General features: G+C 39.3%; 12 protein-coding genes across 12 annotated transcripts; 6 read left to right on the forward strand and 6 right to left on the reverse strand.

Annotated features, from left to right (window-relative positions):
* Positions 1-145: 145 nt before the first annotated feature.
* On the forward strand, positions 146-2,104 carry CRN1 (coronin; the record flags this gene model as incomplete). The annotated part of the gene is made up of 1 exon (XM_056224533.1): positions 146-2,104. One exon carries the CDS (start codon positions 146-148, stop codon positions 2,102-2,104), a length of 1,959 nt encoding a protein of 652 aa, XP_056078442.1.
* A 681-nt stretch (positions 2,105-2,785) lies between these two features.
* On the forward strand, positions 2,786-9,469 carry SEN1 (DNA/RNA helicase SEN1; the record flags this gene model as incomplete). The annotated part of the gene is made up of 1 exon (XM_056224534.1): positions 2,786-9,469. One exon carries the CDS (start codon positions 2,786-2,788, stop codon positions 9,467-9,469), a length of 6,684 nt encoding a protein of 2,227 aa, XP_056078443.1.
* Positions 9,470-9,691: 222 nt separating this feature from the next.
* ATG23 (Atg23p) lies at positions 9,692-11,056 on the reverse strand (the record flags this gene model as incomplete). The annotated part of the gene is made up of 1 exon (XM_056224535.1): positions 9,692-11,056. The coding sequence occupies one exon, from the start codon at positions 11,054-11,056 to the stop codon at positions 9,692-9,694; it is 1,365 nt and encodes a 454-aa protein (XP_056078444.1).
* Positions 11,057-11,901: 845 nt separating this feature from the next.
* IMD3 (IMP dehydrogenase IMD3) lies at positions 11,902-13,473 on the forward strand (the record flags this gene model as incomplete). Its single annotated transcript, XM_056224536.1, has 1 exon — positions 11,902-13,473. One exon carries the CDS (start codon positions 11,902-11,904, stop codon positions 13,471-13,473), a length of 1,572 nt encoding a protein of 523 aa, XP_056078445.1.
* A 237-nt stretch (positions 13,474-13,710) lies between these two features.
* CNA1 (calcineurin catalytic subunit A) lies at positions 13,711-15,363 on the reverse strand (the record flags this gene model as incomplete). Its single annotated transcript, XM_056224537.1, has 1 exon — positions 13,711-15,363. One exon carries the CDS (start codon positions 15,361-15,363, stop codon positions 13,711-13,713), a length of 1,653 nt encoding a protein of 550 aa, XP_056078446.1.
* Positions 15,364-15,735: 372 nt separating this feature from the next.
* On the forward strand, positions 15,736-16,353 carry TSR2 (Tsr2p; the record flags this gene model as incomplete). The annotated part of the gene is made up of 1 exon (XM_056224538.1): positions 15,736-16,353. One exon carries the CDS (start codon positions 15,736-15,738, stop codon positions 16,351-16,353), a length of 618 nt encoding a protein of 205 aa, XP_056078447.1.
* Positions 16,354-16,764: 411 nt separating this feature from the next.
* Positions 16,765-20,622, reverse strand: ECM30 (Ecm30p; the record flags this gene model as incomplete). The annotated part of the gene is made up of 1 exon (XM_056224539.1): positions 16,765-20,622. One exon carries the CDS (start codon positions 20,620-20,622, stop codon positions 16,765-16,767), a length of 3,858 nt encoding a protein of 1,285 aa, XP_056078448.1.
* Positions 20,623-20,970: 348 nt separating this feature from the next.
* Positions 20,971-21,354, reverse strand: DIF1 (Dif1p; the record flags this gene model as incomplete). The annotated part of the gene is made up of 1 exon (XM_056224540.1): positions 20,971-21,354. The coding sequence occupies one exon, from the start codon at positions 21,352-21,354 to the stop codon at positions 20,971-20,973; it is 384 nt and encodes a 127-aa protein (XP_056078449.1).
* Positions 21,355-21,861: 507 nt separating this feature from the next.
* CAR2 (ornithine-oxo-acid transaminase) lies at positions 21,862-23,136 on the forward strand (the record flags this gene model as incomplete). The annotated part of the gene is made up of 1 exon (XM_056224542.1): positions 21,862-23,136. The coding sequence occupies one exon, from the start codon at positions 21,862-21,864 to the stop codon at positions 23,134-23,136; it is 1,275 nt and encodes a 424-aa protein (XP_056078450.1).
* Positions 23,137-23,258: 122 nt separating this feature from the next.
* On the reverse strand, positions 23,259-23,528 carry LSM3 (U4/U6-U5 snRNP complex subunit LSM3; the record flags this gene model as incomplete). The annotated part of the gene is made up of 1 exon (XM_056224543.1): positions 23,259-23,528. One exon carries the CDS (start codon positions 23,526-23,528, stop codon positions 23,259-23,261), a length of 270 nt encoding a protein of 89 aa, XP_056078451.1.
* Positions 23,529-23,807: 279 nt separating this feature from the next.
* On the forward strand, positions 23,808-24,767 carry MRPL4 (mitochondrial 54S ribosomal protein uL29m; the record flags this gene model as incomplete). Its single annotated transcript, XM_056224544.1, has 1 exon — positions 23,808-24,767. One exon carries the CDS (start codon positions 23,808-23,810, stop codon positions 24,765-24,767), a length of 960 nt encoding a protein of 319 aa, XP_056078452.1.
* Positions 24,768-24,879: 112 nt separating this feature from the next.
* On the reverse strand, positions 24,880-27,009 carry SEC39 (Sec39p; the record flags this gene model as incomplete). Its single annotated transcript, XM_056224545.1, has 1 exon — positions 24,880-27,009. The coding sequence occupies one exon, from the start codon at positions 27,007-27,009 to the stop codon at positions 24,880-24,882; it is 2,130 nt and encodes a 709-aa protein (XP_056078453.1).
* Between the last annotated feature and the right edge of the window lie 10 nt (positions 27,010-27,019).

A 27,019-nucleotide genomic window follows, 5' to 3' on the forward strand; every position in this document is an offset into this window, starting at 1 on the left:
ATTTTCAACCTTTGACCGGAAGAGAAGTACGGTGATGTTATTCTCAACTTGCAAGTCTCGAAAAGAATAAAAAGAACATATACGTAAAACGTTTATCAAAATAAAAAAAGGGCAAAGGGAGTACACTTCACGCAAAGCACACAGGATGAGTGGTAAGTTTGTTCGTGCTTCTAAATATAGACACGTTTTTGGCCAGGCAGCTAAAAAGGAACTGCAGTATGAAAAACTTAAAGTCACCAACAATGCATGGGACTCCAACTTACTAAAAACTAATGGAAAATTCATTGCTGTAAACTGGAATGCTTCTGGAGGTGGTGCATTTGCTGTCATTCCGATTGAAGAAGTAGGTAAGGCTCCCGATCAAGTGCCTTTGTTTAGAGGCCACACTGCTCAAGTCCTGGACACAGATTTTGATCCATTTAATGATCATAGGATTGCTTCTGGTTCCGATGATTCCAAGATTGGTATTTGGAACATACCAGAAAGTTATAAATTTCACGATCATGTGAATGAAGATGGAGAGCCAATTGATATTGAGCCTGTAAAGTTTTTGACAGGACATGCGAGAAAAGTTGGGCATGTTCTTTATCATCCTGTCGCCAAGAATGTATTGGCATCTTCTTCGGGTGATTACACTGTTAAGTTATGGGACGTGGAAACTGGGAAGGACATGATTACTTTGAAACATCCGGATATGGTCACATCCATGTCGTTTTCGTACGATGGTAATTATTTAGCCACTGTGGCCCGAGATAAGAAGCTGCGAGTCTGGAATATCAGGGATGAGAAAATTGTCAGTGAAGGTTTTGCACATACGGGTGCTAAAAACCAGAGAGTGGTTTGGCTAGGAAACTCTGACCGGTTGGCTACAACTGGTTTTTCAAAATTGAGTGATCGCCAAATTGGTATTTGGGACGCATTCAATCTTGAAAAGGGAGATTTGGGCGGTTTCTACACTGTTGACCAATCATCAGGTATTTTGATGCCCTTTTATGATGAAGGCAACAAAATTCTTTACTTGGTAGGTAAAGGTGATGGTAACATTCGATATTACGAATTCCAGAACGATGAGTTGTTCGAGTTATCTGAGTTCCAATCCATTGAAGCGCAGAGAGGCTTTGCGGTAGCGCCTAAGCGAATGGTGAACGTCAAAGAAAACGAAGTCTTGAAAGGTTTCAAGACTGTCGTTGATCAACGTATCGAACCAGTTTCATTCTTTGTCCCAAGAAGATCAGAAGAATTTCAAGAAGATATCTATCCAGACGCACCTTCCGATAAGCCAGCTTTGATTGCTGAGGAGTGGTTTTCTGGTAAATCCGTTGAAGGTCCAATTCTTGTTAGTATGAGATCCATCTATGACGGCTCTACGCCAAGCTTTCATGGAGCTAAAAAACCAGAACATCCGGCAACTCAAACAAATGATCCGCAAGATAAAGAAGTGCAGGCTAAGAAGGCGGAGACGCCGGTTGGCGAATCCAAAAAGGAAGTGAAACAGGAAGCCCCAAAATCTCCCACACCACAAAATTCGCCCTCCCCATCTTCTAATATCAATCATGTATTAAAGGAGGATAAGTCTATCAACAAGTTGTTAAAAAAGGCCTCGGATATCGATCAAGTTAATCACGCCGAAGATCCCTCTTCAGATACTTCTGGATGGGAATTAGCAGATGATGAGCCAGCTCCTATCAAAATCGAACCTGTAGTTAATCCAACAAAAACTAAGAAGGAGGATTCGTTCAAGGCCGAACCCCCAAAGGAAACGAAACCAGAACCAGTATCTATTGCGACAGATAAAGGACAAGAGCAAAAATTACCTCAGAAAGAGAAGTCCCCCGAAAAAGCAAAGTCTTGTGACGAGGAAAACTGCCCAGCTCCTTCTTCTTCAACTAGGGAAACTACGACAGTTGTCACTACCAGCAATAGGGAAGATTCTTCGACAGCTAAGGCATCTCCTAAGTCATTGGGTCTAAAACAATCTGTCGAAAAACTGTCTACACTGGTTCTACAATTAGAAGATGTGATTGATAAGTTAATAAAGGCAAACCTTGATAAGGATGAGCGTCTGTTGAAGCTAGAGCAAAAGGTTAGTGAACTATCAAAATGAATGTGGTTGTATCTGTAATGACGAAGTATAGTTGGACCTTTTTATAATTTGATCAATATTGTTTTGATTGTATAATATACGTAAGAATAAGATAGTCCTGACGAAGTAATATAGGAAATGAATTGAGTATACTTATTTTGCAAAAAGATAAAAATAAAGCATTGCCTTCCGGTAGGATGCTGAATGCTTTTGACGGATATGGGCCTTTTCCAGTATACTACCGTTTAACAATTCAATTGTAAACCTTTATTTAGAACGCGTAACACTTTAAAGGTAACCCTGAGGCAAATTTTTATTCATGTTCTTCTTCGCATATTTAGAATCATGAAAAATTAACCACAAGTTAGAAGTTGATGAGATCAGGAATTCTGATAGAACATCATTGATTAGATTTTTTTGATAGGTGCACGTTTACAAGTTTATTGCCGTTGTTACAAAGCTAAAAAGTTCTCTGTTTAACATTTTTCTTTAGCGCAGGTCATTTCTCCTGTATGTATATCAAGCTACTGGAAAAGTTTACAAAGCTCCATTGAAACGAATAATCGATCACTTTAAAAGTTTCCCGCACTTTAGTCTTACAGCCCGTTCCTACAAGAATCTCTAATTTGTCACTATTTTCTACTTCATCTCTGTATGTCATTTATCTCTATATATATAAAAAAGCGCATCTGTTAATTATTAATGAATTCCACCAATCCTGATAATAATAATTTCAACAATAAGAGTAGTACGGATATTTCTTCCAGTACCAACGTCCAGCTAGCTACTGTCTATACCAAGGCGAAGTCTTACATTCCTCAGATTGAACAAGTTTATCAAGGTACCAATCCAAATATTCAAGAGGCAAAATTATTAGGGGAACTATTACAAGTTTTAGCGGAAGTTCCTAAGGGCACACATCTATTTTGTGATCCCATTCTTGAGCCAATATCAATTTTCTCCTTAACCATTTTCTCATTTAATGAAGAAGCTACGGCAACATGGTTGAAAAATCATTTTAATCCAATTCTCTCAGTTTGTGAGAAATGTATACTAAATTTTGCAAGGGGTAAGTGCAAAATGCTACAACATTTTGCCATCCAAAGACATGTTCCGCACGAACATGTAGCTAAGTTCAATGATATCGTTTGCCAATGGAGAGTGGAGGCGATCTTCCCTATTCTCAGAAATATCTCTGTTAACGATAATACAAACATTAACATTACAAATGAAATTGAAATTGCGATGTACGAATGTCTTTGTAATCCACATATGCTAAGACTTAACAAGCAACTCAAAGCTACCTTTGAAGCAATTTTCAAATTTTTTTACGATACGAAGCATCGTTTGCTGGATGTTACAAATCCTTCAAGCATAAAAACGTTTATATCCGGTATCATATTTTGCTGGTGTGAAGGATCAAAGGAAGAAAATGAGTGGTCACGAGCTTTTCTGATGGATTTGTATTCGAAGAACTTCCACATAAACCTCTCTAGCTTGACACCGGACATTATCGAGGAAGTATATATCCATATCCTCTTCTTGCAAAACCCAGCAAACTGGACAGAGGTCGTCGTATGCCAGTTTTGGTCAAGATTATTACCCGTTTTCAATTTGTTTGACAAGGATGTCTTTATAGAGTACTTTCAAGTCCCTAAGAATTTGGAATCTTTGAAAAAAACGTTTAAGTTCCCATTAGAGCCAATTTTCAAAATGTGGTATAATCACTTGAGCAAATCATATCATGATAAACCCCTGGACTTTCTTTTGAGGGGTCTAACAATGTTCTTGAATAAATTTGGGCCCGAGTTCTGGCCCAAAATTGAGCCATTCACATTCCACAGCATTTTGGACATAATTTTTAATAAAGATTCATTTCCAATCAAATTAATCAAAATACAAGATAACGCAATTGTCGAGCAGCAGACCGAAGTTTACTTCCAACTTACTGGTTCCGTTACTGATTTGCTCTCTTGGACCTTACCATTTTATCATGCACTATCGCCGTCTAAAAGGATTCAAATGGTTAGAAAGGTCTCGATGGCATTCTTACGGATAATAGCAAATTATCCATCCTTAAAATCCATTCCCAAAGCCTGCCTAATGAATTCAGCAACTGCATTACTGAGAGCAGTATTAACTATAAAAGAAAATGAAAGGGCAATGCTTTATAAGAATGATGAATTCGAAACAGTATTATTGACTAAAACTGATTCTAGAGCATTGCTTAACAATCCTTTGATTCAAGACATAATAATAAGATCCGCTTCCAAGCCTAATGAATTTTACCCTGGGTTAGGCCCTGCTTCTACATCGGTAGCCACCTCCACAATGATGGTATTGGCGGAATGTATTGATTTTGATATATTACTTTTATGTCATCGAACGTTCAAGCTCTATTCAGGTAAACCAATTAGCGAAATTCCCATTTCCACTAACGTCTTGGAGAATGTTACAAATAAAATTGATTTGAGGTCTTTTCATGACGGTCCATTATTGGCAAAACAACTACTAGTATCTTTGAAGAATATTAATGGTTTATTAATAGTACCGACAAACACTGCTATAGCTAAAGCACACAACGCGTTGAACCAGAAGTTTCTGCTGCTGTCAACAAAACTAATAGAAAAATTTGCCGATATTTTACCTGGTCAGCTATCTAAGATCCTTGCAGATGAAGATGCCTCGCAGGGATTCTGGTCCTGTATATTCTCCTCTGATAAACACCTGTATCAAGCAGCTACAAATATCTTATACAACACTTTTGACGTTGAAGGTAGATTAGAAGGTATCTTGGCAATTTTGAATAATAATTTGACTGTTAATTTGAAGAATATAAACGTCATGTTACAAAGGTTAATCAATTGTGAATTTTACGAGCCTTGTCCACGTGCTGTTCGCGTTTTGATGGACGTTGTGAGTGCCTTTGTGGATCCGATTTCCGGCGTGTTTGCCAATTTCCAAACTTTGAAGACCCAGAATACCGAAGGAGAATTCTTAAAATTTTGGGAATCATGTTGGTTATTCTTGGATACAATCTACAAGTTCACTTTGGGATGGGCTTCCAAATATGACTATTCTGAACTAGAAAACTTCACCAAGGATACTTTGGATTTAAGTCGCTCTTTGGTAGACTCCTTTAGAGAATTTTCAGATATTTTACATGACCAAGACAAAAATTTACTTCTTAATGTTTTAGACACCTTCAAGAATATGTTGTACTGGCTGAGACTAAGTGACGAAGTACTTTTGGAATCCTGTGTTAGATTGATTATAAGTACATCTGATTTAGCACATGAAAAACATGTGAAAGTGGAAGATTCACTGGTAGAGATGATGGCTAAGTATGCTTCAAAATCAAAAAAATTTTCGAATAAGTTGACAGACCAACAAGCGAGTGAGATTTTACAAAAGGCTAAAATATTCAATAAATCACTTACGGAACAGGTTGCTGTGGATGCCGAAAATTATAGAAAAGAAAAAGAATTATCAAGGCTTGGTAAAGTAATTGACTTGACGGATTCTGCGTCAGAGTCGCCTTCTTTATCACCTTCTTCAAGTTCAGCTGTGACTGGTTCATCTATGGAATCGAGGGCTGATTATTTGCAAAGAAAAGCCTTATCTTCTTCAATCACTGGAAGGCCTAGAGTAGCTCAACCTAAAATAACATCTTTTGGCACGTTTCAATCTTCTGCTAGTGCTAAGTTGCAACGTACAAAACCTATTAAGCCTTTATCTAAAATGGAGTTAGCAAGGATGCAGTTGTTAAATAATAGGGTTGTTCATCCACCTAGTGCTCCAGCTTTCCATACCAAGAGTAGGGGTATTAACAAAAATGAAGATAGCACTAGCGAGGAAAGCGATAACGATATAGAAAGTGCTCGAGAGCTTTTCGCTATTGCTAAAGCAAAGGGTAAAGGAATACAAACTGTCGATATCAATGGAAAAGTCGTAAAGAGACAAACTGCTGCAGAATTGGCTAAGCAGGAATTAGAGCATATGAGGAAGAGGCTAAATGTTGACATGAATCCTCTATATGAGACTGTATTACAATGGGACTATACCAAAAATAGTGAGTATCCTGATGACGAGCCTATTGGTAACTATTCCGACGTTAAGGATGTTTTCAACTCACCTGGTGATTATCAAAATGTCATGAGACCTCTATTACTTCTAGAATCTTGGCAGGGCTTATGCTCTTCACGTGATAGAGAAGATTATAAACCTTTCAGTATTATTGTAGGAAATAGAACGGCTGTATCTGATTTCTATGATGTGTATGCCTCTGTAGGCAGACAAGTCTTACAGGACTGTGGTATTTCTGAATCCGACTTAATTGTAATGGCATATTTGCCTGATTTTAGACCAGGCAAAAGGTTGTCGAGTGAAAATTTCAAGAAAGCACCACATACATGTCTGGCGAAAGTGAGAACTTTAAAAAACACTAAAGGCGGCAATGTTGATGTTACATTACGAATTCATAGAAATCATTCTTTCAGTAAATTTTTGACGCTGAGATCAGAGATACACTGCGTAAAGGTCATGCAAATGACAACTATTGAAAGGGAGTATTCAACACTAGAAGGACTCGAGTATTATGACTTAGTTGGCCAAATTTTGCAGGCTAAACCATCGCCCCCCGTAAATGTGGATGGGAAGGAAATCGAAACTGTTAAGAAAAGCTACAAGCTCAATACGTCACAAGCCGAGGCTATAGTTAACTCGGTATTTAAGGAAGGCTTTTCTTTGATTCAGGGTCCACCAGGCACGGGTAAAACAAAGACTATTCTGGGTATTATTGGTTATTTCCTATCTACTAGAAATATTCCTCCTTCAAACGCCATCAAGGTACCACTAGAAAAACACACATCGAGTACCGAACAACTTTTAAAAAAGCAAAAAATTCTAATTTGTGCACCTAGTAATGCAGCTGTAGATGAAATTTGCCTCAGATTGAAAAGTGGTGTTTACGATAAGGAAGGACATTTGTTTAAACCCCAACTAGTCCGTGTAGGTAGGTCTGATGTTGTTAATGTTGCAATTAAAGATTTAACTTTAGAAGAACTTGTGGATAAAAGGATAGGTGAAAGGAATTACGAGATAAGAACTGATCCGGAATTAGAACGAAGATTCAATAACGCTGTTTCTAAAAGAAGAGAATTAAGAAGCAAACTAGATTCTGAGAGCGGTAATCCTGAAAGTCCAATGTCGACCGAAGATATTAGCAAGTTGCAACTCAAAATTAGAGAGCTGAGTAAAATAATCAATGAACTAGGTCGCGACAGGGACGAGATGCGTGAGAAAAATTCGGTGAATTATAGGAATAGAGACCTGGATAGAAGAAATGCACAAGCTCATATCTTGGCTGTTAGTGATGTCATTTGCTCTACATTATCTGGTTCAGCCCATGATGTACTTGCAACTATGGGGATTAAATTTGATACGGTCATTATAGATGAAGCATGTCAATGTACAGAACTTTCTTCAATCATTCCTCTCAGGTATGGAGGAAAACGTTGTATTATGGTTGGTGATCCTAATCAATTGCCGCCAACTGTTCTTTCAGGTGCAGCAAGCAATTTCAAATACAACCAGTCACTGTTCGTTAGAATGGAGAAAAATAGCACACCGTACTTGTTGGATGTCCAATACCGTATGCATCCTTCCATTAGTAAATTCCCTTCTTCAGAATTTTATCATGGACGGTTGAAAGATGGTCCTGGAATGGATATTTTGAATAAAAGACCTTGGCATGAGATTGAACCATTAGCTCCTTACAAATTTTTTGATATTATTACCGGCAGACAAGAACAAAATGTCAAGACTATGTCTTACACAAATATGGAAGAAGTACGTGTTGCTATTGAGTTGGTTGATTTTCTATTCAGAAAATTCGATAATAAGATTGATTTTACGGGCAAAATTGGTATAATTTCTCCTTATAGAGAACAAATGCAAAGAATGCGAAAAGAATTTGCGCGTTATTTTGGTGGCACGATAAACAAATCAATCGACTTCAATACGATTGATGGTTTCCAAGGCCAAGAAAAAGATATTATCTTGATATCTTGTGTTCGTGCCGATGATACGAAATCTACGGTTGGTTTCCTGAAAGACTTTCGTCGTATGAATGTGGCTTTAACTAGAGCCAAGACAAGTATTTGGGTTCTGGGACATCAAAGATCTTTGACAAAGAGTAAGTTATGGAGAGACCTAATCGAAGATGCAAAAGACAGGAATTGTCTTGAATATGCTTGCTCTGGCTTTTTAGATCCCAGGAATAATAGAGCTCGGAACATACTAAAAAAGTATAATGTGTCTATTCCACCGGAGCAAGATGATGATTACAAGTTACCTATGGAGTATGTAACGCAAAGTTCCATCGATGTGAAACTTAATAAGGGCCCAAAGAAGAGAAAGATTGTTGATGACGATGGCGAGGCAGATAAAACTGTGAAGAAAAAGAAGAAAGAAAAAGAAAAGAACAAAGAGAAGAAGAAGCTCAAGTCTGATAATAAGAAGAAAAAGCATACAGAGGGAGAGTCCTCCAGCACTTCATCTGGTACAAAAAAAAAATCTTCCATTTTTGGTGGAATGAGTGTACCCAATGCTGTTGTTCCTAAAAGTTTCGCTGATATAAACAGCGAAAAGAAGGATATAGTGGCTGCTGATAAAAAGAAAAAGAATAAACACGTCTGTTTTTCGGATGATGTTAGTATCATACCAAGGAGTGAAGAGCCTGAAATTAAAGTAACCAGAAGTTTGTCCTCTGTATTAAAGGAAAAACAATTGGGCTTGAAGGAGGCAAAAGAACCTTCTCCGCCTGCAATCAGTGCGAATGGTGATGACGAAGACGAAGATGATTATACGCCTTCGATTTCTAGTTCTTCTTTGGGAAAAACTGAAGCAAGTGGTCGCAACAACAGAATAGTTTCCAATCAGCAAAATTTCAATGCAAGTATATACGATGATCCGCAATTTCCGCAAACTGAGCAGGCGCAAGTACCTGCTATTATTACAAAGCATAGAAATTCAAATAAAGGCGTATCCAGCAGTTCATTAGGGATTATGAGTGCCTCTGATAATGGTGAACCCGACCAAAACGGACAGAACGGAGTAAATGGATTCTACTCTCAGCATGTGAGCAATGAAAATCGATATCCAACGGCACCTACGGGTCCGGGTGGATCAGCCGGTTCCTTGCCTAGACATCCGCAAGTTAGTTTTCCCTCTGAATTGGAGGATCCATATGATCCAAACTCCGATCCGCAACCACAATCAGCACTTAAGATACCTGGTGGTGGGCCTGCAGGTGCACGCAATAGTTCGAGACGAAATGCATCATCTAGTCCTTTTATCCCAAAGAAAAGAAAACCTAGACCATGATTCCGATGTAAATAAAAGCATTGGGAATTATGTTTGCATATGTGTATGTATGTATATATATATATTAATATCGAATTTAATGGCAGCATTATTCTTTTTTCTTCACTCCATTAAAGCAGTTTCGTTGCAATTTGGGGTATATGCGTACAGCTATTACTGAGATGTACGATGTTTAAATATATACTATCAGTTATTGGCTAATTTAGCTATTTCTGTTTTCATTCAATCAACCTTTTTTGATATGACGTCATTTTTATTAGCATTTATTATACTTTCAGAAATTCCAATCTTGGGTGGTGATTTACTTGCAACCAAAAATGGAGGGGTTGAAGTCCGCTTTAGACCAGAGCCTGCATTTGAGTTCTTATGGCTTTTGTGTATATCGATTGGCTTAGAAGGCATTGCACTTGAATCACCTTGAGTAGTTTCATTATTTGTATTCAGTTCATCACAAGCTTTCAAAAGTACGTCTCTTTCGTTGGAAATTAAAGTCGTTGTGAGCTTCTCATCGGAAGAATCAAGAAGATTATTGAGATATTGTATTGTAGATCTAATCATATCAGTTATTTCATTGGGCGCCATTTTGGAGTTGTTGCCACTCCGGAGTTTGGTTATTAATTCGTTCTCCAGGTCTCCCACTTTTCTTTGACAATCTAACCATAATTCACACTGTGTTGTTAGTGCAGAAGACTCGTTTTTATTTTTTGTTAGCTGTTCTTGTAGATCATCAATTTTCAACTCTATGAGGTCCTTCATGTGAACGAAATTTTTCTTATTAATAGTTTCCCTTTCACTGTAATTTTTATCAGTCCCTGATAATCTCAGATTGAATAGTTTTTCTGATAACGATTTTTCCTGAGTCAGGGGAGACTCAAATCCTATTCTTTTCATTAACTGAACTTTCGATTCTTCAATTTTCGATAAATGTAAATCGATACAGCCCATTTCAGAACGTATTCGCCCAGATTGTCTTTTCAATTCATCTTCAATAAATTTGTCGTCTTTTTTGAAGTCTCTTAAGAGAGATTCCAGCTTTATTATCTCTGACTTAGCTTGTCTGTGGGATAGCTGTAATAGTTTGTAATTATATATCATTTGATTTGCAGAAGACTCTGTGTCTTCTGCTTCTTCGACTATTGGATCCAAATCATCAGAATTTGATAGAACTGTGTTCTCTGCTCCTACAGACTCTATATACTTGTTCAATGATGTCCGGTGGAGCGATGAAATGGTGATAATGGCGTCCTTGTCAATAACGTAGTCAACAACTTGCGCAGTATCAACTCCTTCTCCAATATGCCACGATTCTCGTTCTTTCCAAAGGACTTGCTCTTTTTCGTTCAAATCTATTAACTCCTCTTTATCTCGAAGTAAAGATCCAATTTCTGTCCTCAAAAGGCCATCATGAGATACTAGGAAACTGTTGATTCTGCATAAATCATTAAGGCAAATAGTGATATCTTTCCGAATACTTGTCACTTGGGAAGCAGAACCCACGTCAGACAACGCTTTTTCGTGAAGTTCGACCAGGTTGCTCAGGTATTGCGAAATTTGCTCCTTCTTTTCGAAAATCTGATTCAATTCCATATTTACTTCTCCACTTTACCTTGTTACCTTTCAGGGCAGATTTAAATGAAATGTAAACTTAAGAGTATAAAAAATAAACAGCCTGAACGAAATAAACTTTACTGACACTACCAATTTTCTGACAATATTCTGATAAATTCAGATGTCTTTTTCACTTACTATTTCCTTTAAGATTTACGCCATAGAAGGCTATATATCTATACCATATACTAAATCCGGGCCTAAACACTAGAATCTACGCCCTTTATTTTTTCAGATACATGCGCTGATGCCCTACATGCTGACCTAAGACTTGTTCATCAAACAAAAAGGAGATGAGTAAGCCCGGAAAAGACAACGTTTTCTCTTATACAGACACTTTTTTAATATAGTAACAAGATTTGCTTCTGTTAACATCATAGTGGCTTCTTCAAAAACCATCGTCTTTTCTAACTCTGGTTAATTACACAAGTATTAGTCCTTAAAGCCGCACACGTTTCTTTTTCCGAGAATGAAAAATTTTTCACTTTGACAAAAAATAAGAAATACAAAAGTATAAATAGTTGGATAATTTGCCCTTCTGAGAACTGTCCAGATCGTTATCTAAAATAGAACCTTGGTGGTTCACTCCAGTTTCGTGGGCTTGTGCATTTTCACGTAGTAAACTGGGAGCTTTCTTTGTTTAGGTTGTACTTTTCTTCTCTCTTATTCTACATAGCGTAACTATAAAAGTCTGCCTATTCTCATATACGCAAGTCATCTCATCCGTCTCATTCTTATTTTAGCATAAGGAAAGAGTCAATTGAAGGTTAAGAATAGTAAATATTATCAGTGCATTTAATAGCTTCGGGAAATACACAAAAACAATGGCCGCTGTTAGAGACTACAAGACTGCCTTGGAATTTGCCAAGAGCTTGCCAAGACTGGATGGTTTGTCAGTCCAGGAATTGATGGACTCCAAGACCAGAGGGGGGTTGACTTATAACGATTTTTTGGTTTTACCAGGTTTGGTCGATTTCCCATCCTCTGAAGTTAGTCTACAGACTAAGTTGACAAAGAATATCACTTTGAACACTCCATTTGTTTCTTCCCCAATGGACACTGTCACAGAATCAGAAATGGCCATCTTCATGGCCTTGTTGGGTGGTATAGGTTTCATTCACCACAACTGTGCTCCCGAAGACCAAGCCGACATGGTCAGAAGAGTCAAGAACTATGAAAATGGGTTTATTAATAACCCTATTGTGATTTCTCCAACCACCACGGTTGGTGAAGCTAAAAGTATGAAGGCAAAGTTTGGCTTTTCCGGTTTCCCCGTTACAGAAGATGGTAAGAGAAACGGAAAGTTAATGGGTATCATCACTTCTCGTGATATACAATTCATTGAAGACAACTCTTTACTCGTTCAAGATGTCATGACTAAGAACCCTGTTACCGGTGCACAAGGTATTACATTGTCTGAAGGTAATGAAATTTTAAAGAAAATCAAAAAGGGTAAGCTATTGATTGTTGACGACAAAGGAAACTTAGTCTCCATGCTATCCAGAACCGATTTAATGAAAAATCAAAACTACCCACTAGCCTCTAAATCCGCCACCACAAAGCAATTATTGTGTGGTGCTGCTATTGGTACCATCGATGCTGATAAGGAAAGATTGAGGTTATTGGTTGAAGCTGGTTTGGATGTGGTTATCTTAGATTCTTCTCAAGGTAACTCTGTTTTCCAATTGAACATGATCAAATGGATCAGAGAAACCTTCCCAGATTTAGAAATCATTGCAGGCAACGTTGCGACCAGAGAACAAGCTGCTAACTTGATTGCTGCCGGTGCTGACGGTTTGAGAATTGGTATGGGTTCTGGCTCTATTTGTATCACTCAAGAAGTTATGGCTTGCGGTAGACCACAAGGTACAGCCGTCTACAACGTTTGCGAATTTGCTAATCAATTTGGTGTTCCATGTATGGCCGATGGTGGTGTTCAAAATATTGGTCACATCACCAAGGCTTTGGCCCTTGGTTCTTCTACTGTTATGATGGGTGGTATGTTAGCTGGTACTACCGAATCACCAGGTGAATATTTCTATCAAGACGGTAAAAGGTTAAAGGCCTACCGTGGTATGGGTTCCATTGATGCCATGCAAAAGACTGGTACTAAAGGGAATGCCTCGACCTCTCGTTACTTTTCTGAATCTGACAGCGTTTTGGTTGCACAAGGTGTTTCTGGTGCTGTCGTTGACAAAGGTTCCATCAAGAAGTTTATTCCCTACTTATACAACGGTTTGCAACACTCTTGCCAAGACATTGGTTACAAATCCCTAACTTTATTAAAGGAAAATGTACAAAATGGTAAAGTTAGATTTGAATTCAGAACCGCATCTGCTCAACTAGAAGGTGGTGTTCATAACTTACATTCTTACGAAAAGCGTTTACATAACTAATTAGTAACTTAGATTCATTAATAGTAAAATAAAACTAAAAAATATACTTACTTAGGTTTCTTCTGCTCGCAGTTTATTTAACAAACAAGTAAAATTTAAAACAGGATTAAAGTCCTCTTTTCATTAATCTTTTGTCAGTTCGTACCATTTCCTTACTTACTAGTTTTATTAGCTCAAATTTTCATTTTCAGACTTCATAAAAAAAAAGAAGGAATATCATGGACTTCATGACAGGAGCTATTTTCTTTCCGCTCTACTTAATATTCTTTCGTAATACTTAATCTTTTCTTGTTCAGCTTCTGATAATGATGGAGGTAGTTTTTCATTGATAAGGTCTTCCTTTCTGGCCTTTTCAAATGTACTTAGTGTTTCATTCAGACCTTCAGTTCCACGGGCCAATGCACCACGAGGTAAGACACCAGCATTCATTGTTTTCAAGTATTCAACTTTATCACTCTCTTCCCTTAGCACCGAAAACATCCTTGAGACTTTAGCAATAGCCAAGATCTTATTTCTCAATGCCTTTCTTCGGGTTTCGTCTTCTAATATTGCAGATGAGGTTTTTTCACTAGATGAGGTATTGGCTTCCTTTGTAGCTTCTGAGTTTGCCTTTATGCTCTTATCCGCAGCCTGTAGTTCTGATTCTGGGTCAAGCTCCTCTTCGCTACATATGTTTAGTATAGATACTAGCATGCCAGTGACCTTTTCGCCAACAAAAGGTAACGACCAGGTGAAAACATCCATGAAATCAGGTAACCAATAAGGGTGCGGAGACATGTGGAACTGTCTGATATTCATAACGTTATCTTCGTATTTTAACACCGCAGCTTTGTTATGGTAGGTATCCAGATAGTTTGGAGCACTAAACATGGTTATTAAACTTGGAAATCCCGTTACTTTATTGTTCTTATACATCCTGTACCCTGCATCTTGTGCTTCATGTGCTCTGATAATTGATAATAGACCATTCGCTTTTAAGAACTTGCATGATGCCTTAAAAGTGAAAGCAAAAGAGCAACCCCTCAAACTGTTAGGGACGAATTCGTCTTCGCTCGGATCAAATTCGCTACCATCTCTTGCACTGTCGTATTCTTCGATAGGATCGGCCCATAATAAGTCACACATGAGACCACGAGAGGGTATTTCTCGAAATCTATTAACCTTATTAACATCCTCTACCGATTTTAGTTCTGGAGAGATTCCACCATGCACACAAAAATACTGCCCGTTCATTAAAGCTGCTAATGGCAATGCATTGAATGATCTGCAGCAGGCATCATAAACTTCCATGTCGTATTTATGCAACATTTCATTTTTGAAAGTAAAATAAGATGTCAAATGCCTACACTCATGGTTACCTCTTAGCATCCAAAATCTTCCTAGATTACTTAACTTCAGTGAGTATAGATAAATTAAACACTCAAAAGAGAATGCGCCTCTATCGACATAATCCCCCAAGAATAAATAGTCCATTTTACCAGGATCACCACCTACCTCAAACAGCTTCAACAGATCGTAATACTGGCCATGAATATCGCCGCAAATAGTAATCGGTGCTTTGAGTTGTAGTAGATTTGGTTCTTTACTCAGCGATGCAGTTGACATATCTAAGATTTTAATGGCCTGCTCCTTAGAAAGTCGACCTTCATGAAAGAAATGCTCTTTTAAAAAGGCATGATTAGGTAATCCTGTTTTGGAGTCGAATACTTCCTCATCACTTGGAATCCTCCCCGTTATGGGAGGTACAGAAGCGATGGGACGTTCCTTCGTGGAAATAATTTTGCCATTTTCTAGAGCGTATTTTGTTAAATCTTTTCTTTGTTCAGTCTTTATGTGAGAATCGTTGGGCTTAATGATTCTGATGCGTGAAGAATTTAAGTCTTTCGACATTGGCGTTGAGAGTGTTTTATGGCAGTTGGGCTATTTTTTAAGAGAAAGAAACCCCGGATAAGCGTTTTCTTTTAATAGTACTTATAATCTAGGGAATTATTCTAGTACGAATTTGTTTTTCTGTTTGAATGGTTTCTTTAATTAAAATCGTCATGTACTGTGTACGTTTTCCCTATATTCGCCAGTATATATGTTTTTTTTTCAAAATGGGAGAACTCATGTCGCAAGAGGCGATGACATGAAAAACTTCAATATTATTACAAAACACCACCTGAATTAAACAGCCCGTACTTTGCACTGCAACTAGAAGACCCTTGGAGCCCAAAATAATTTAAATCTGTGGGAACTCTTGAGGTGATATTTTTAGGGAATATGAGCATACAATATATCGATGAAACAGCATATGTTCAAGCTGAACAGGATAGAGCTAATTTAATGTTTCAGGATGAAAAGCAACAGGCTCGTTTTGAGCTTGGTGTTTCTATGATGATTTACAAGTGGGATGCTTTAGATGTTGCCGTAGAAAACAACTGGGGAGGCCCAAACTCTTCTGAGAAGAGGGACTGGGTTACTGGGATTATCGTGGACCTTTTTAAGCATGAAAAAGTAGTTGATGTGGCTTTGATTGAAGAAACATTATTGTATGCAATGGTTGATGAATTTGAAACTAATGTGGAAGACGAATCGGCTTTGCCAATTGCTATGGAGATCATTAACATATACAATGATTGTTTCAACCTAAATTATAATAAGGTGGAAAAATTGTACCTTGAGTGGGAAGAAAAGCAAAAATCAAAACAACCAAAAAGAGTTGTACATGTTGAGGGTGATGATGATGAAGATGATGACGACGAAGATGAATACTATGATGACGACGAAGATGAAGATATGGATGAGATTGTGCCAAACTTGGTGTCATCTAAACTTGAACCAATTGTTGATGACGATGGTTTTGAACTGGTTCAACCAAAGGGAAGAAGAAAGCATTAGTATCTATAAACATTGTATATTAAATTAATAGTGTGTCCCTTCTTTCCTTTATCAGTGGGAAAGTTGTTGTGAAGATATAAAATTTGACGATGTTCCGCCAAGAGATGTAGTTGAATACACATTCCAATTTGAGCACTTAGAATGTTCCTTTGATATAAACAGAAAATTATGTAGTGAATTATGACGTCGAGGTTCTTACTTTTGTTGTAATATCATGCTTCATCCGGAATATTTTTATGTTTTCTTATAACTGGGGAAAATTTGTTGATTTAAGTGGCCGAAAAGAGTATCAATAAAAGATGTAAGGAAAACACAAAAGTAAAAAATCTTGTATATAAATAATTATTAGACAGATGGTTTAACTATGTAAGGTGTCTATTTTTTCATCTTTATGGGGTTTGAAAGTGGTGTCTATCTATACAACCCTCTAGAGGTATACTTTAACTGTGCATTATCATCAAATTCGTTATTATTATAGTTGTCATTATCGCTATTAATGAACTTAAATTTTTTAAAGAAAGAAGATGTCATTTCCAGGAAAGAAAATGATTCTTTCCTAAAGTTTGCAATCTTGAATAGTCGGATATCGGTTCCAACCCAAATGTTACTCTCGATTATATTGTTCACTAAGCCAGCACTAATTTGATCGTCGAACATATAACTATTCAAATCATCAGCAATGTTTGATGAACTAGCATTTTTATCCCTTTGACCAATTTTTGTATCATCACTGCTATCATTATTGTTATTGCCACCCCACTTCCATTTGAAAAAAGAAAATCCGCCATTACTGTTGTTTCCATTACTGTTGGCAGAATTATTGCTATTATTAGATTCAGGGGCAACATGATGAGAATTGGGCCTAGCCCTTATTGAAGAACTATTAGAAATGGTTCTCTCTAAAGTAATGGAAGATGAAGATGAAGATGATCTCAAATGCTGGAAGTGATTTTGTGCTGAGTTTTGAAAAAAGTAATTCATCAGATTACCACTTCCATTACTTTTTGTTCTGTTCAAAGCTGTTGTTGGGGTACCTACACCTGACCCAGCGCTTATTGTTCTCTCTAAGCTGGTTGAGGATTGACCCCTTGATCTTCGAATGTATCCCAAACGGTCTGTCGTTGGTTTTGAAATGGCATTGCCATCACCTTCGTCAATATTAATGTCAAGTAGCGATTCAAAGTGCCTTAATTCATGTGAGGAAGTTTCTTCATATTTAAATGACATTTGCGTAAATATGTTAGCCCATGTAACAATATGAAACCACATTTGCAATTTCTCATCGGTATGCATCGACAAAGGCTGGAAAGTTGTCAATCTTCGGACATCCAGCGGCAATCGAGAATGAATCGTGGTCAATATGTCAGATCTAAGAGCTGATAATTTCGATAGAGTTTCGAAATATTGTACTGATTTGATTCTCGGAATTTCAGGGACTTTCAACAGAATTTGTTTGATTACCCGCAAAATAATCTGCAGATAGGTAGTACCAGACCAAACTTCATTAAAGTTCTCATATTTGAGGTTTTTACATTTGTGGGTGAAAGTCAATTGTGTGGGCCATTGAGGTCTATGCGGCCAATATTCCGATTGATTTTGTAAATTCAAATTAGTATCTGATTTAAAATCGATAAACGCAATAACTTGATAATTTTTATCGTGGTCTGTACTTGAAAGGTGTTTGATTGTCCCCGGTGTTTCATTTTTTAATAAAGCAGGATCAAAAAGCAAATAAGGGATTGCAGATTCGTTATCTTGACTCTGATCATCATTTTTATTTTGGCCTCGACTGTCATTTTGGCCTCGTTGCTGGTTCTGCTGTTGTTGTTGTTGCTGTTGTTGTTGATTCGAAGAATATAGATTAACTTGAGGTAAACCGATTATCTCTTCAAATTGATAGTAATCCTTCCATTGAACTTTCCTATTGAAACCCATTTGCTTCAAGTTCATGACATGCAAAGTTGAATTTGGATTCATGTCCAAAGCCTTGGAAATGGAGTTAATGGAATCATTTATTTGATATGTAATCGACTGATGTCTTGCCATTGCGAATAGCAAATTTTCTGCATCTTCAAAATACAGGGTAAAAAAAATTGTGATTGATCTTAATAATAGCGCCAACAGATCCATCTTAAAACCTGGTGATATCATATATGGCACGTCTCTTGATTTGAATACGGGTGTTGCGTACGTGGTCAAATAAACCTTATTCGATGACTTAGAAAGAACATAAAGCAGAGACATCGCAGCATTATAGGATAGTTTGGACGAAGATGCATGACTGGAGGTAGTAGTACTTGGTGGTGCAATTTTCTTCTTCGCTGATAGTAAGATTAAATCATCATGCGAATCATCATTTTCACGAGAACTTGTTAAAATTTCGTCGTTAATGGGCAGTAGGTTATAAATTAATTCATAAAAAATTGGGTCTGGTTGCAGGTTAAACTTGATATTGTCCAAGATCATATTCGATAACTGTATGATTGTAAAATCTCTGAATGTCAAATTATTAATATCGCCATTGATGTTGGATAGTTTGTAAAAGTTTGGCAGATTATTTGTGTAATAATTAAGGTTGAAAGTTTGCAGCATTTTGAAGAGAACAAGTTTTTTGGAGGTCAAAATCAACAGAAGATGATCGAGGAGTGGTAATAGGATCTGAGAAACATTGTTTTCATTTAGCTCTACAATAGAACGCTCGTCACTCGTATCATTGGATGCACCATTGCTTGTGGTGGATGAATTTGGGCGCGTTGCGGATAAAGATGACGATAATGATGAACAATCGTAATATTTCAAGTAGTAAATGGAAAATATGATGAATCTATTCGCAAACTTGTCTGCAAAATAATTTTGAAAACACTTATTACAATCTATTAGGTTTGTCATGAGAATAGTCATAGGTACCAACAAAGGATGGATATCTGGTAATTGAGCCTTTATTTGCGCTTTGGTGTAATTTGCAGCCGAGGATGAGCTGGGCGAGGAAGCATTTGAGGATGAAGGGTTGTCGTGGGCGGTAGTAGATACAGCTCTCCTTCTAGTAGTGTCGATGTGTTTGTTGTTTGTGAAGTTGAAAATGTTCGATTCTTGCTCTATGGCAAGATCAATGGGGTACTTGAAGATTTTGATAAAACTGGACAAAATTAGTTTTAAATCGTACTCTCGTTGCAGCTGAGTGAGGAAAATAGTTACGACGTTATCCTGTGCCTTGTACGACATGGAAAGATTCAAGACGTGCAAACAAGATTGGACAAACTGGAAATATAGTGTCTGCCAATTGTTTGCAGTGGCGTCGGAGTTGAAAAAATTAGTCTTTAAACTATGGAAATCCTTATTATTGTTGAGCACGAACCGCGTGGTGCAATTCAGCAGCGAGGAAGTGAATTGAATGGTCTTTTCCCTGGGCATTTGCGTGCACCAGTAGACGAGAAACATGTTTATGTCCTGTCTACTGCCGCTCGTGTACAAGTCCGAAGAAAACAAAGCTGTCAACAGGCGCAGAAGAAGTAATCTGTTGGCGAAAAGTTGCCACTGATGATGCACACTCAGTAGTGAGCGGTACTTGTTGGAGTTTGTCAAGATGCCGATTTCCCACAGTTGCTCTGGGTGAGCGGCCACGGAAGTAGTGAAGTTCTCCTGGAAGGCAAGTTTCAAGATCGCCAGCAGTAGTTTTTCTCCCAACGGGTTGTTTTGCAGGGGAAGAATCTCTATTTCATGTTGCGTAGCCCAAAAAAGGTCGTAATGGTCCTGCGTGCTGGACTTGATCCGGTCAAAATAAATGGGCATGAGGATGGAAAGGGTCTTTATGGCGTTGATAAGCCGCGAAGACTGAAGTCCCGTGCGAGTAACGGGCAACGAGTTCGCGGAGAAGATAATGTAAAGCGAAAGGAAAACGATCAAGTTGTTAAAGTTGGGCGGGTTCAAATTTGAGATTATGTGCAGAATTTTTTTAAAACTAGAACTAATACGGAAGTCCTGCACGTCCATTGATATGAAGTCCAGGTAAAAATCGTTGAAAACGGCATCAACATTGACGTTGGCGTCAAGCGAGACGCCAAGCTTGTCACTGAACAGCGCTTCAACATCAGGCCCAGCGTCCAACTTGAAGATTGAGAGGTTCACGCCCAATGGGTCAGCGCTAGCTGAAGGGGAGGGTGAAGGGGAGGACGTAGGTGAACGCGAGGACGCATCCGCGTCCTCCGGTCGAACCAGAGCGATGCAATGGTTCAGCAGAATCGAACTGGATTTGGAGTCAGTATTTCCCATTGTGCATATCCTGAGGAAGGGTTTGCTTTCTTCTTTTATTAGCTTTTGTTGTCTGGTTTGTGTGCTTATCTGAAAGTGTGTGTCTGTGTGTTGTGTTGTACTCAATAAATAGAGCTTTTTTTTTCTTTCCACAGGTTTACCGAAAGAGAAAACAGCGAGAATACATAAACCGGCGGCGGAAAAGCAAAGAAATCAACCCCCCTGAAGCAAAAAGCAACTGCGTTAGTTTTGGTTATTTTGCTATATTCTATAAAATGGGCAAACAAGAGAAAATGACAATACAAAAGTAGCTATAGAAAATAGGGAGAAAAAAAAAAGGAACAAAGAAGGGAGAATCTGCACACTTTATCAGAGCCTTCTCTTCGACCCGTTAACCATTGTTTCGTGCTCAGTGGTGGACTCTGCGACATCCCACTTCTCGAGCGAGGACGCCTCCGTCGACATGGTTCTTTGGTTGATGAGCATCGGTGGCAGCGAGTTTGCTGTGGGCAAGGGCGACCGTGTAAATTGCGGAACTATAACACTTGAATAGTCCCTGATGACACCCGGCTGTAGCGACGCCTGCGACGTGCCCGGCGTCCTCGAGGCGTAACCCTGGTCGACCCGCTGTCTGATCCGCATACCCACGGTCATCAGCTGCTCCTTGTGGAAATCCTGCTGTTGTTGATCCTGTTGTTGATGTAGCTGTCTTTTTGGGACGAGGCTGCTAGCCCATTCCAGTTGTGCGTCCATCTCTTTTGCTTAGTCTTTGCACTGGTTGCTGATGTAACGCTTGTTTTTTTCGTTCTTTTCTCTTACTGTTTCTCTTGCTGTTTCTTTTTCTTCCTTTTCTTCTTTTTGTGCTTGCCTGTTGCCACCAGATAAATAAGTAAATAAATACCCCACTGGGCGGGAAGAGGGAAAAAGATAGACAAACAAACAAACGAGAGGAGAAAAAGCGGACGGTACGAGCCGCCCTAAAATGGGAGAGACACCCACACACCACAGTCAAGAATGCGCGCGGGCGCACGATGCACTCTGTTAACGGCAGGGGACGCCAGGACCTGCCGTTAGCGGGCGGCTAGCCGCCGACGCCGCAGTCGCCTGCCCTTGCCCTTAGCGGCTGACTGGCTGACCCAATTGCATATATAAATTGGAGCCACCAAAGCGTTGAGTCCACCTCTCTCTCGTGACGCCATATTGTTTGTAACGGTCACACTAGTACATAGAATATCACAACACCACAGCACCACAGCACTAATGTCCGAAGCCACTCTCTCCTCCAAGCAAACCATCGAATGGGAAAACAAATACTCCGCTCATAACTACCACCCCTTGCCCGTGGTTTTTCACAAGGCAAAGGGCGCACACGTGTGGGATCCGGAGGGTAAGCAGTACCTGGACTTCCTCAGCGCTTATTCCGCCGTCAACCAGGGCCATTGCCACCCTCACATCATCAAAGCTTTGACGGAACAAGCACAAACGCTCACATTGTCGTCCAGAGCGTTCCACAATGACGTTTACGCGCAGTTCGCCAAGTTCGTGACTGAATTCTTCGGCTTCGAAACCGTGCTACCCATGAACACCGGTGCAGAGGCCGTAGAAACTGCTCTGAAGTTGGCAAGAAGATGGGGTTACATGAAGAAAAATATCCCTCAAGACAAGGCCATCATCTTAGGTGCCGAGGGTAACTTCCACGGAAGAACTTTCGGTGCCATCAGTTTGAGTACCGACTACGAGGACTCCAAGCTGCATTTTGGGCCTTTCGTGCCCAACGTTGCCAGTGGCCATTCCGTGCACAAGATCAGATACGGCCATGCAGAGGACTTTGTTCCCATCTTGGAGTCCCCTGAGGGTAAGAACGTTGCCGCCATTATTTTGGAACCCATTCAAGGTGAAGCCGGTATTGTGGTCCCCCCTGCAGACTACTTCCCAAAGGTCTCCGCTTTATGCCGCAAGCACAACGTCCTGTTGATCATTGACGAGATTCAAACTGGTATTGGCAGAACCGGTGAGTTGCTGTGCTACGACCACTACAAGGTCGACTGCAAGCCTGACATTGTCCTATTGGGTAAGGCGCTCTCAGGCGGTGTTCTTCCCGTCTCGTGTGTTCTGTCTTCCCACGACATCATGTCTTGCTTTACCCCGGGATCTCACGGTTCTACTTTCGGCGGTAATCCATTGGCCTCTCGTGTGGCCATTGCCGCTCTGGAGGTCATCCGCGACGAGAAGTTGTGCCAAAGAGCCGCCCAACTGGGCGGCTCTTTCATCGCCCAGTTGAAAGCTCTCCAAGCCAAGTCTAATGGTGTTATCTCCGAAGTGCGTGGTATGGGGCTGCTTACCGCTATCGTCATCGACCCATCTAAAGCCAACGGCAAGACCGCTTGGGACCTGTGTCTGCTGATGAAGGACCACGGCCTCTTGGCTAAGCCCACCCACGACCACATCATCAGATTGGCTCCCCCACTGGTCATCTCTGAAGAGGACTTGCAAACCGGTGTCGATACCATCGCCAAATGTATCGGTATGTTATAATACTAATGCGCATGTTTTACATTATCTTTCATTCTTTTGTATCCTACACATTTTTGTAAAAACTAAAAGTTTAAAAAAAATAAAATTACGTACTGCTTTCTTAAAGTCTTCTCACTGCTTGGCTATATCTCCACCGCGCCATCGTCGTCCTCGTTGGGCGTGCTGATCAGAGTCACTGTGTCTCCTCTGATAAACACCATCTCGCATCGTCTTTCAGACTCGCTCAACTCCTCGTTGTTCAATTGGTATATGGTCTCCACCGCATCACTCAGCACGATGTTACAGTGAGAGTCGAAAGCCTGCAGGGTGCCCACCAGCGTCCTGGCCCCGCGCAGCTTGATATACACCCTCTCGTCGAGGTTCAGTTTCAATAAGTCCAAAGGCGTCTCCATTCTCTTGTGTGTGCGTATGCGTGTGCGTAGTTGCGTTTCTCCCCTGTTGTAATGGTTGCTGGAAGAAAAACGTCCTACCTCTTGTTCGTTCAACATAGCTTTCTTGCTTTTTTTCTCCTCTTTATCGCGACTTATCACATACTACGGGGAGCCGAAAGGGTCTGTCAAAGAAAAAAAAATACCAATTCAGCATTAAAGAGTAAAGCCCTGAAACTACTGGAATTTTTATAAGAGAGTATTATTTAACCACTAAGGGTTGATAATTCGCTGACAGCAAATATGTGGAAGAGATCGTTCCATTCTCAAGGAGGACCTCTCCTCGCCAGGACAAAGTTCACAAAACCCAAGCCGAAACAACCGGCACTTCCCAAAGACAAAATAAGACTGCCCACCCAATTGACTCATCACTCCAACAACCTAAAGATCACGGAACCGATCCCACCAACTGCTTCGAACCTACAGTGTCCCGATGACCACCCGCTCTGGCAGTTCTTCTCCAACAAAAAATTTATCAGATCCGCCGACGACTTGCCGCCCTCCAGCCATATCAGACCCTGGTCTATTCCAGAGTTGAGACATAAGTCCTTCAATGACCTGCATTCGCTTTGGTACAATTGTCTTAGGGAGCAAAATGTGCTTGCCCGTGAAAATCATCTCCTGAAGAACATTGTCGGCTCCACGCACGACGAATTCAGTGAGCTTTCTCAGTCTATCAGAACCACGATGTGGCAAATCAGACACGTACTGAGCGAAAGAGATCTGGCGTATACAGCTTCGCAGAAATTTCTACAGGATGAAGGGGAAAGGAAAAAGTTTTTGGATACTTTGACTAACGACCATTTCCTGAACAAGGACATCCCAGACGACGAAGTCGCCTCCATGCTCACACGATTCCAGTTGGCTATCTTTGGAATCTCGGAAACCATCCAGGACAATACAGTTGATGTTAACTTTGTAAACGGCATTAAATTCTTGGCCAACCTAAAACTGCAGCGATTCAAGGACTCCAATGACCTCATATCGGAGCTGTCGCAAGAAACCATCACAGACGTCGGCGAGTCCTTCATCTTGTTTACCTCCGACTTCGATTCTCATGCCGTTCAAGAAGCCTGCGTCGCCATCAAAGACTTGAGAAAATCGCCAGATAATAAAGTTTCAAAGCTAGACGAACTCCACACCGTTAGAAAATACTTGAAACAACTCATTCGTGCAAATTCCATGGAACAAGCAACTGCATGACCCCAGTGGGCTTTCATATATCCTGTAAATACGCACAAACATGAACACAAACCACTTAGACATATTTATATATAGGCATATATATATATATATATATATATGTTGTATATAATCAAAAACTTGTCACGTTATGGAAAATCTCCCTGGCAAAGCCGCCCACTTTACCCTTATTACCGTTTTGTCCATCTAGTGCGTATTTGTCCCTCACCAAGTCACGGGCGCTTAATTCCAATTCCAGGGTGCTCCATTGCGATGTAACAACCTCCACCTCCTCAAGGGGGCAAATGGCTAATAGGCGACCCAAGATGTTCATCTGTAAAACAATTATCTCTGTTGGAATCTCGTTATCTACCCAGTTTGGATCGATAAATTTCCCCATTTGATATAATGTCAACCAATGGTCATCGCCCAGAGTCTTCATCATCTGTTGGCCTCCTTCTTGACAAAATTCAAACACTTGCTGGCTCAGCTCGTATGCCGTGTCAAAATCTAGGTTTACTAAGGCGTACTCAATATGTAATATCATCAAATCTACTTCCATTTTACCTGTTTGTCCCTCTCTACCAATCGACAAACTGTCGTAGATCCCGAATAGCAGCCCCTTTGTGGTGGGTAGGTCCTTATACAATCGCGGGTTCAACTCCAGTAAGTTTGATATTATATCGAGAGGACAATCTTTATATTCTAAAATATTACTTGGCTTGAAAGCTGCATCTCTTGCCCCATTATGCATCTTGTTTAGGTTTATGGAATAATGCGATAGTTTGTCTGATAACTCAAGTAGTACTTCCAGTTTTGTGATATTATTACCTTCCAGTCGAGACATGTACTTTTGAAGTATATTTAATGTTTGCGAAGCTTTCTTTATTTCCGGTTCTTTACTCAGTCCATTAGAAGCATTATTGAAAAAATGCCAAAAGAACTTCACTAAAAGTTCGTACGCTTCCGCATTGTCATAGTAATGAAATTTCTCCATGATCATTTCAATATATGTGAATTCGTTCATTTCTAAAAGAATTTTTAACATGCTGTATAGTTTATCATTCATACGAATCCGGGTGAAAATTTTATCTTCCTTGTTAAAATCTAAAACCGTTTCATACATTGATTGCAAAAATTTGGAGATGTCCTTTGCTTTATTGAATTCATCATAACACAATGACGTAAAATGTGCTAACTGAGCAGATTCTTCTTCTTGTGTTATGGCGAAGATTTCCTTAAAAGAAAAGTTGGTCGAACATTTGGTGAAAAATTCCATAAACTGTTTCATTTCTAAAACAGTAACAGTTTTCTGCTCCTTTATTGTAATATCATCTGGAAATTTGCTCAAAATATTCCACAACTCATCAAGTTTATTAATCAAGTTGGATAAGTTGAATAAATTTTCACTGTTGTTGAATAGTATATCGATAACATTACTTTGTAAGTCTCTTAATGTATCACTGTTATTTTCCAGTAGTTTTTCGAGGCTATCATATATCTTCAAAAATAATTCGTAGTTAGCATTAGATTTCAACGAGAATTGTCGTTTATTAAAGAATTCATTAACGAAAATATCACATTTATTTCCATAAGACAAAGTAGGAATCAGTTCATTTTCAATAATATTTGCCATATTGCTATGATTCTGCGTATCCTCAACGCCATCAAAAATTATGTTAAATAACTCGGTATCAGGGATTTCTTCCCACTCATTAATTTTGAATATTAAATGAAGTCGTTCACCAAGGTGGTTCAAGGGTTTTATTACTCCTTCTACCCATTCAATAAACTTTGTAGAGAGTTCTCCTGGTTTAGCGGCTTCCCATAATACAGAGTATAATAGAGGCGATTCAGGTACAATCTCATTACATATTAAAATTCTTTCCCTCAACCAACCTTCAAAATTCTCTACAGGTTTATTATCGCATTTATTGTTTATGAATTTTTGTAAATCGTGATATCTGCTTGATCTTTTTGTATTATCAGTTTCAATCAATGAAATCAAACCACTATCACTTTCCAATAGTTCTACCACCACATCTTCGTCGGTGGTTTCTTCTCCTATTGGACTTTGCACCGCCTCTTCTGATTCACAAAGAAATGAAAGGTTTTTTGGATCATCCAATTCTGGCCATAAAACACAAATGATTTTTAAATAATCCGATTTTGAACCCAGCCTCGTAGACAACTTTTTGATATTATGCGTATCAGCTTTGGCTGAAAAAATGCAAGCTAGTAGATATAACTGCTCTTCTAACATTTCTACCGTA

The sequence above is a fragment of the Saccharomyces mikatae genome, assembly GCF_947241705.1.
Source record: "Saccharomyces mikatae IFO 1815 strain IFO1815 genome assembly, chromosome: 12".
Taxonomy (NCBI): domain Eukaryota; kingdom Fungi; phylum Ascomycota; class Saccharomycetes; order Saccharomycetales; family Saccharomycetaceae; genus Saccharomyces; species Saccharomyces mikatae.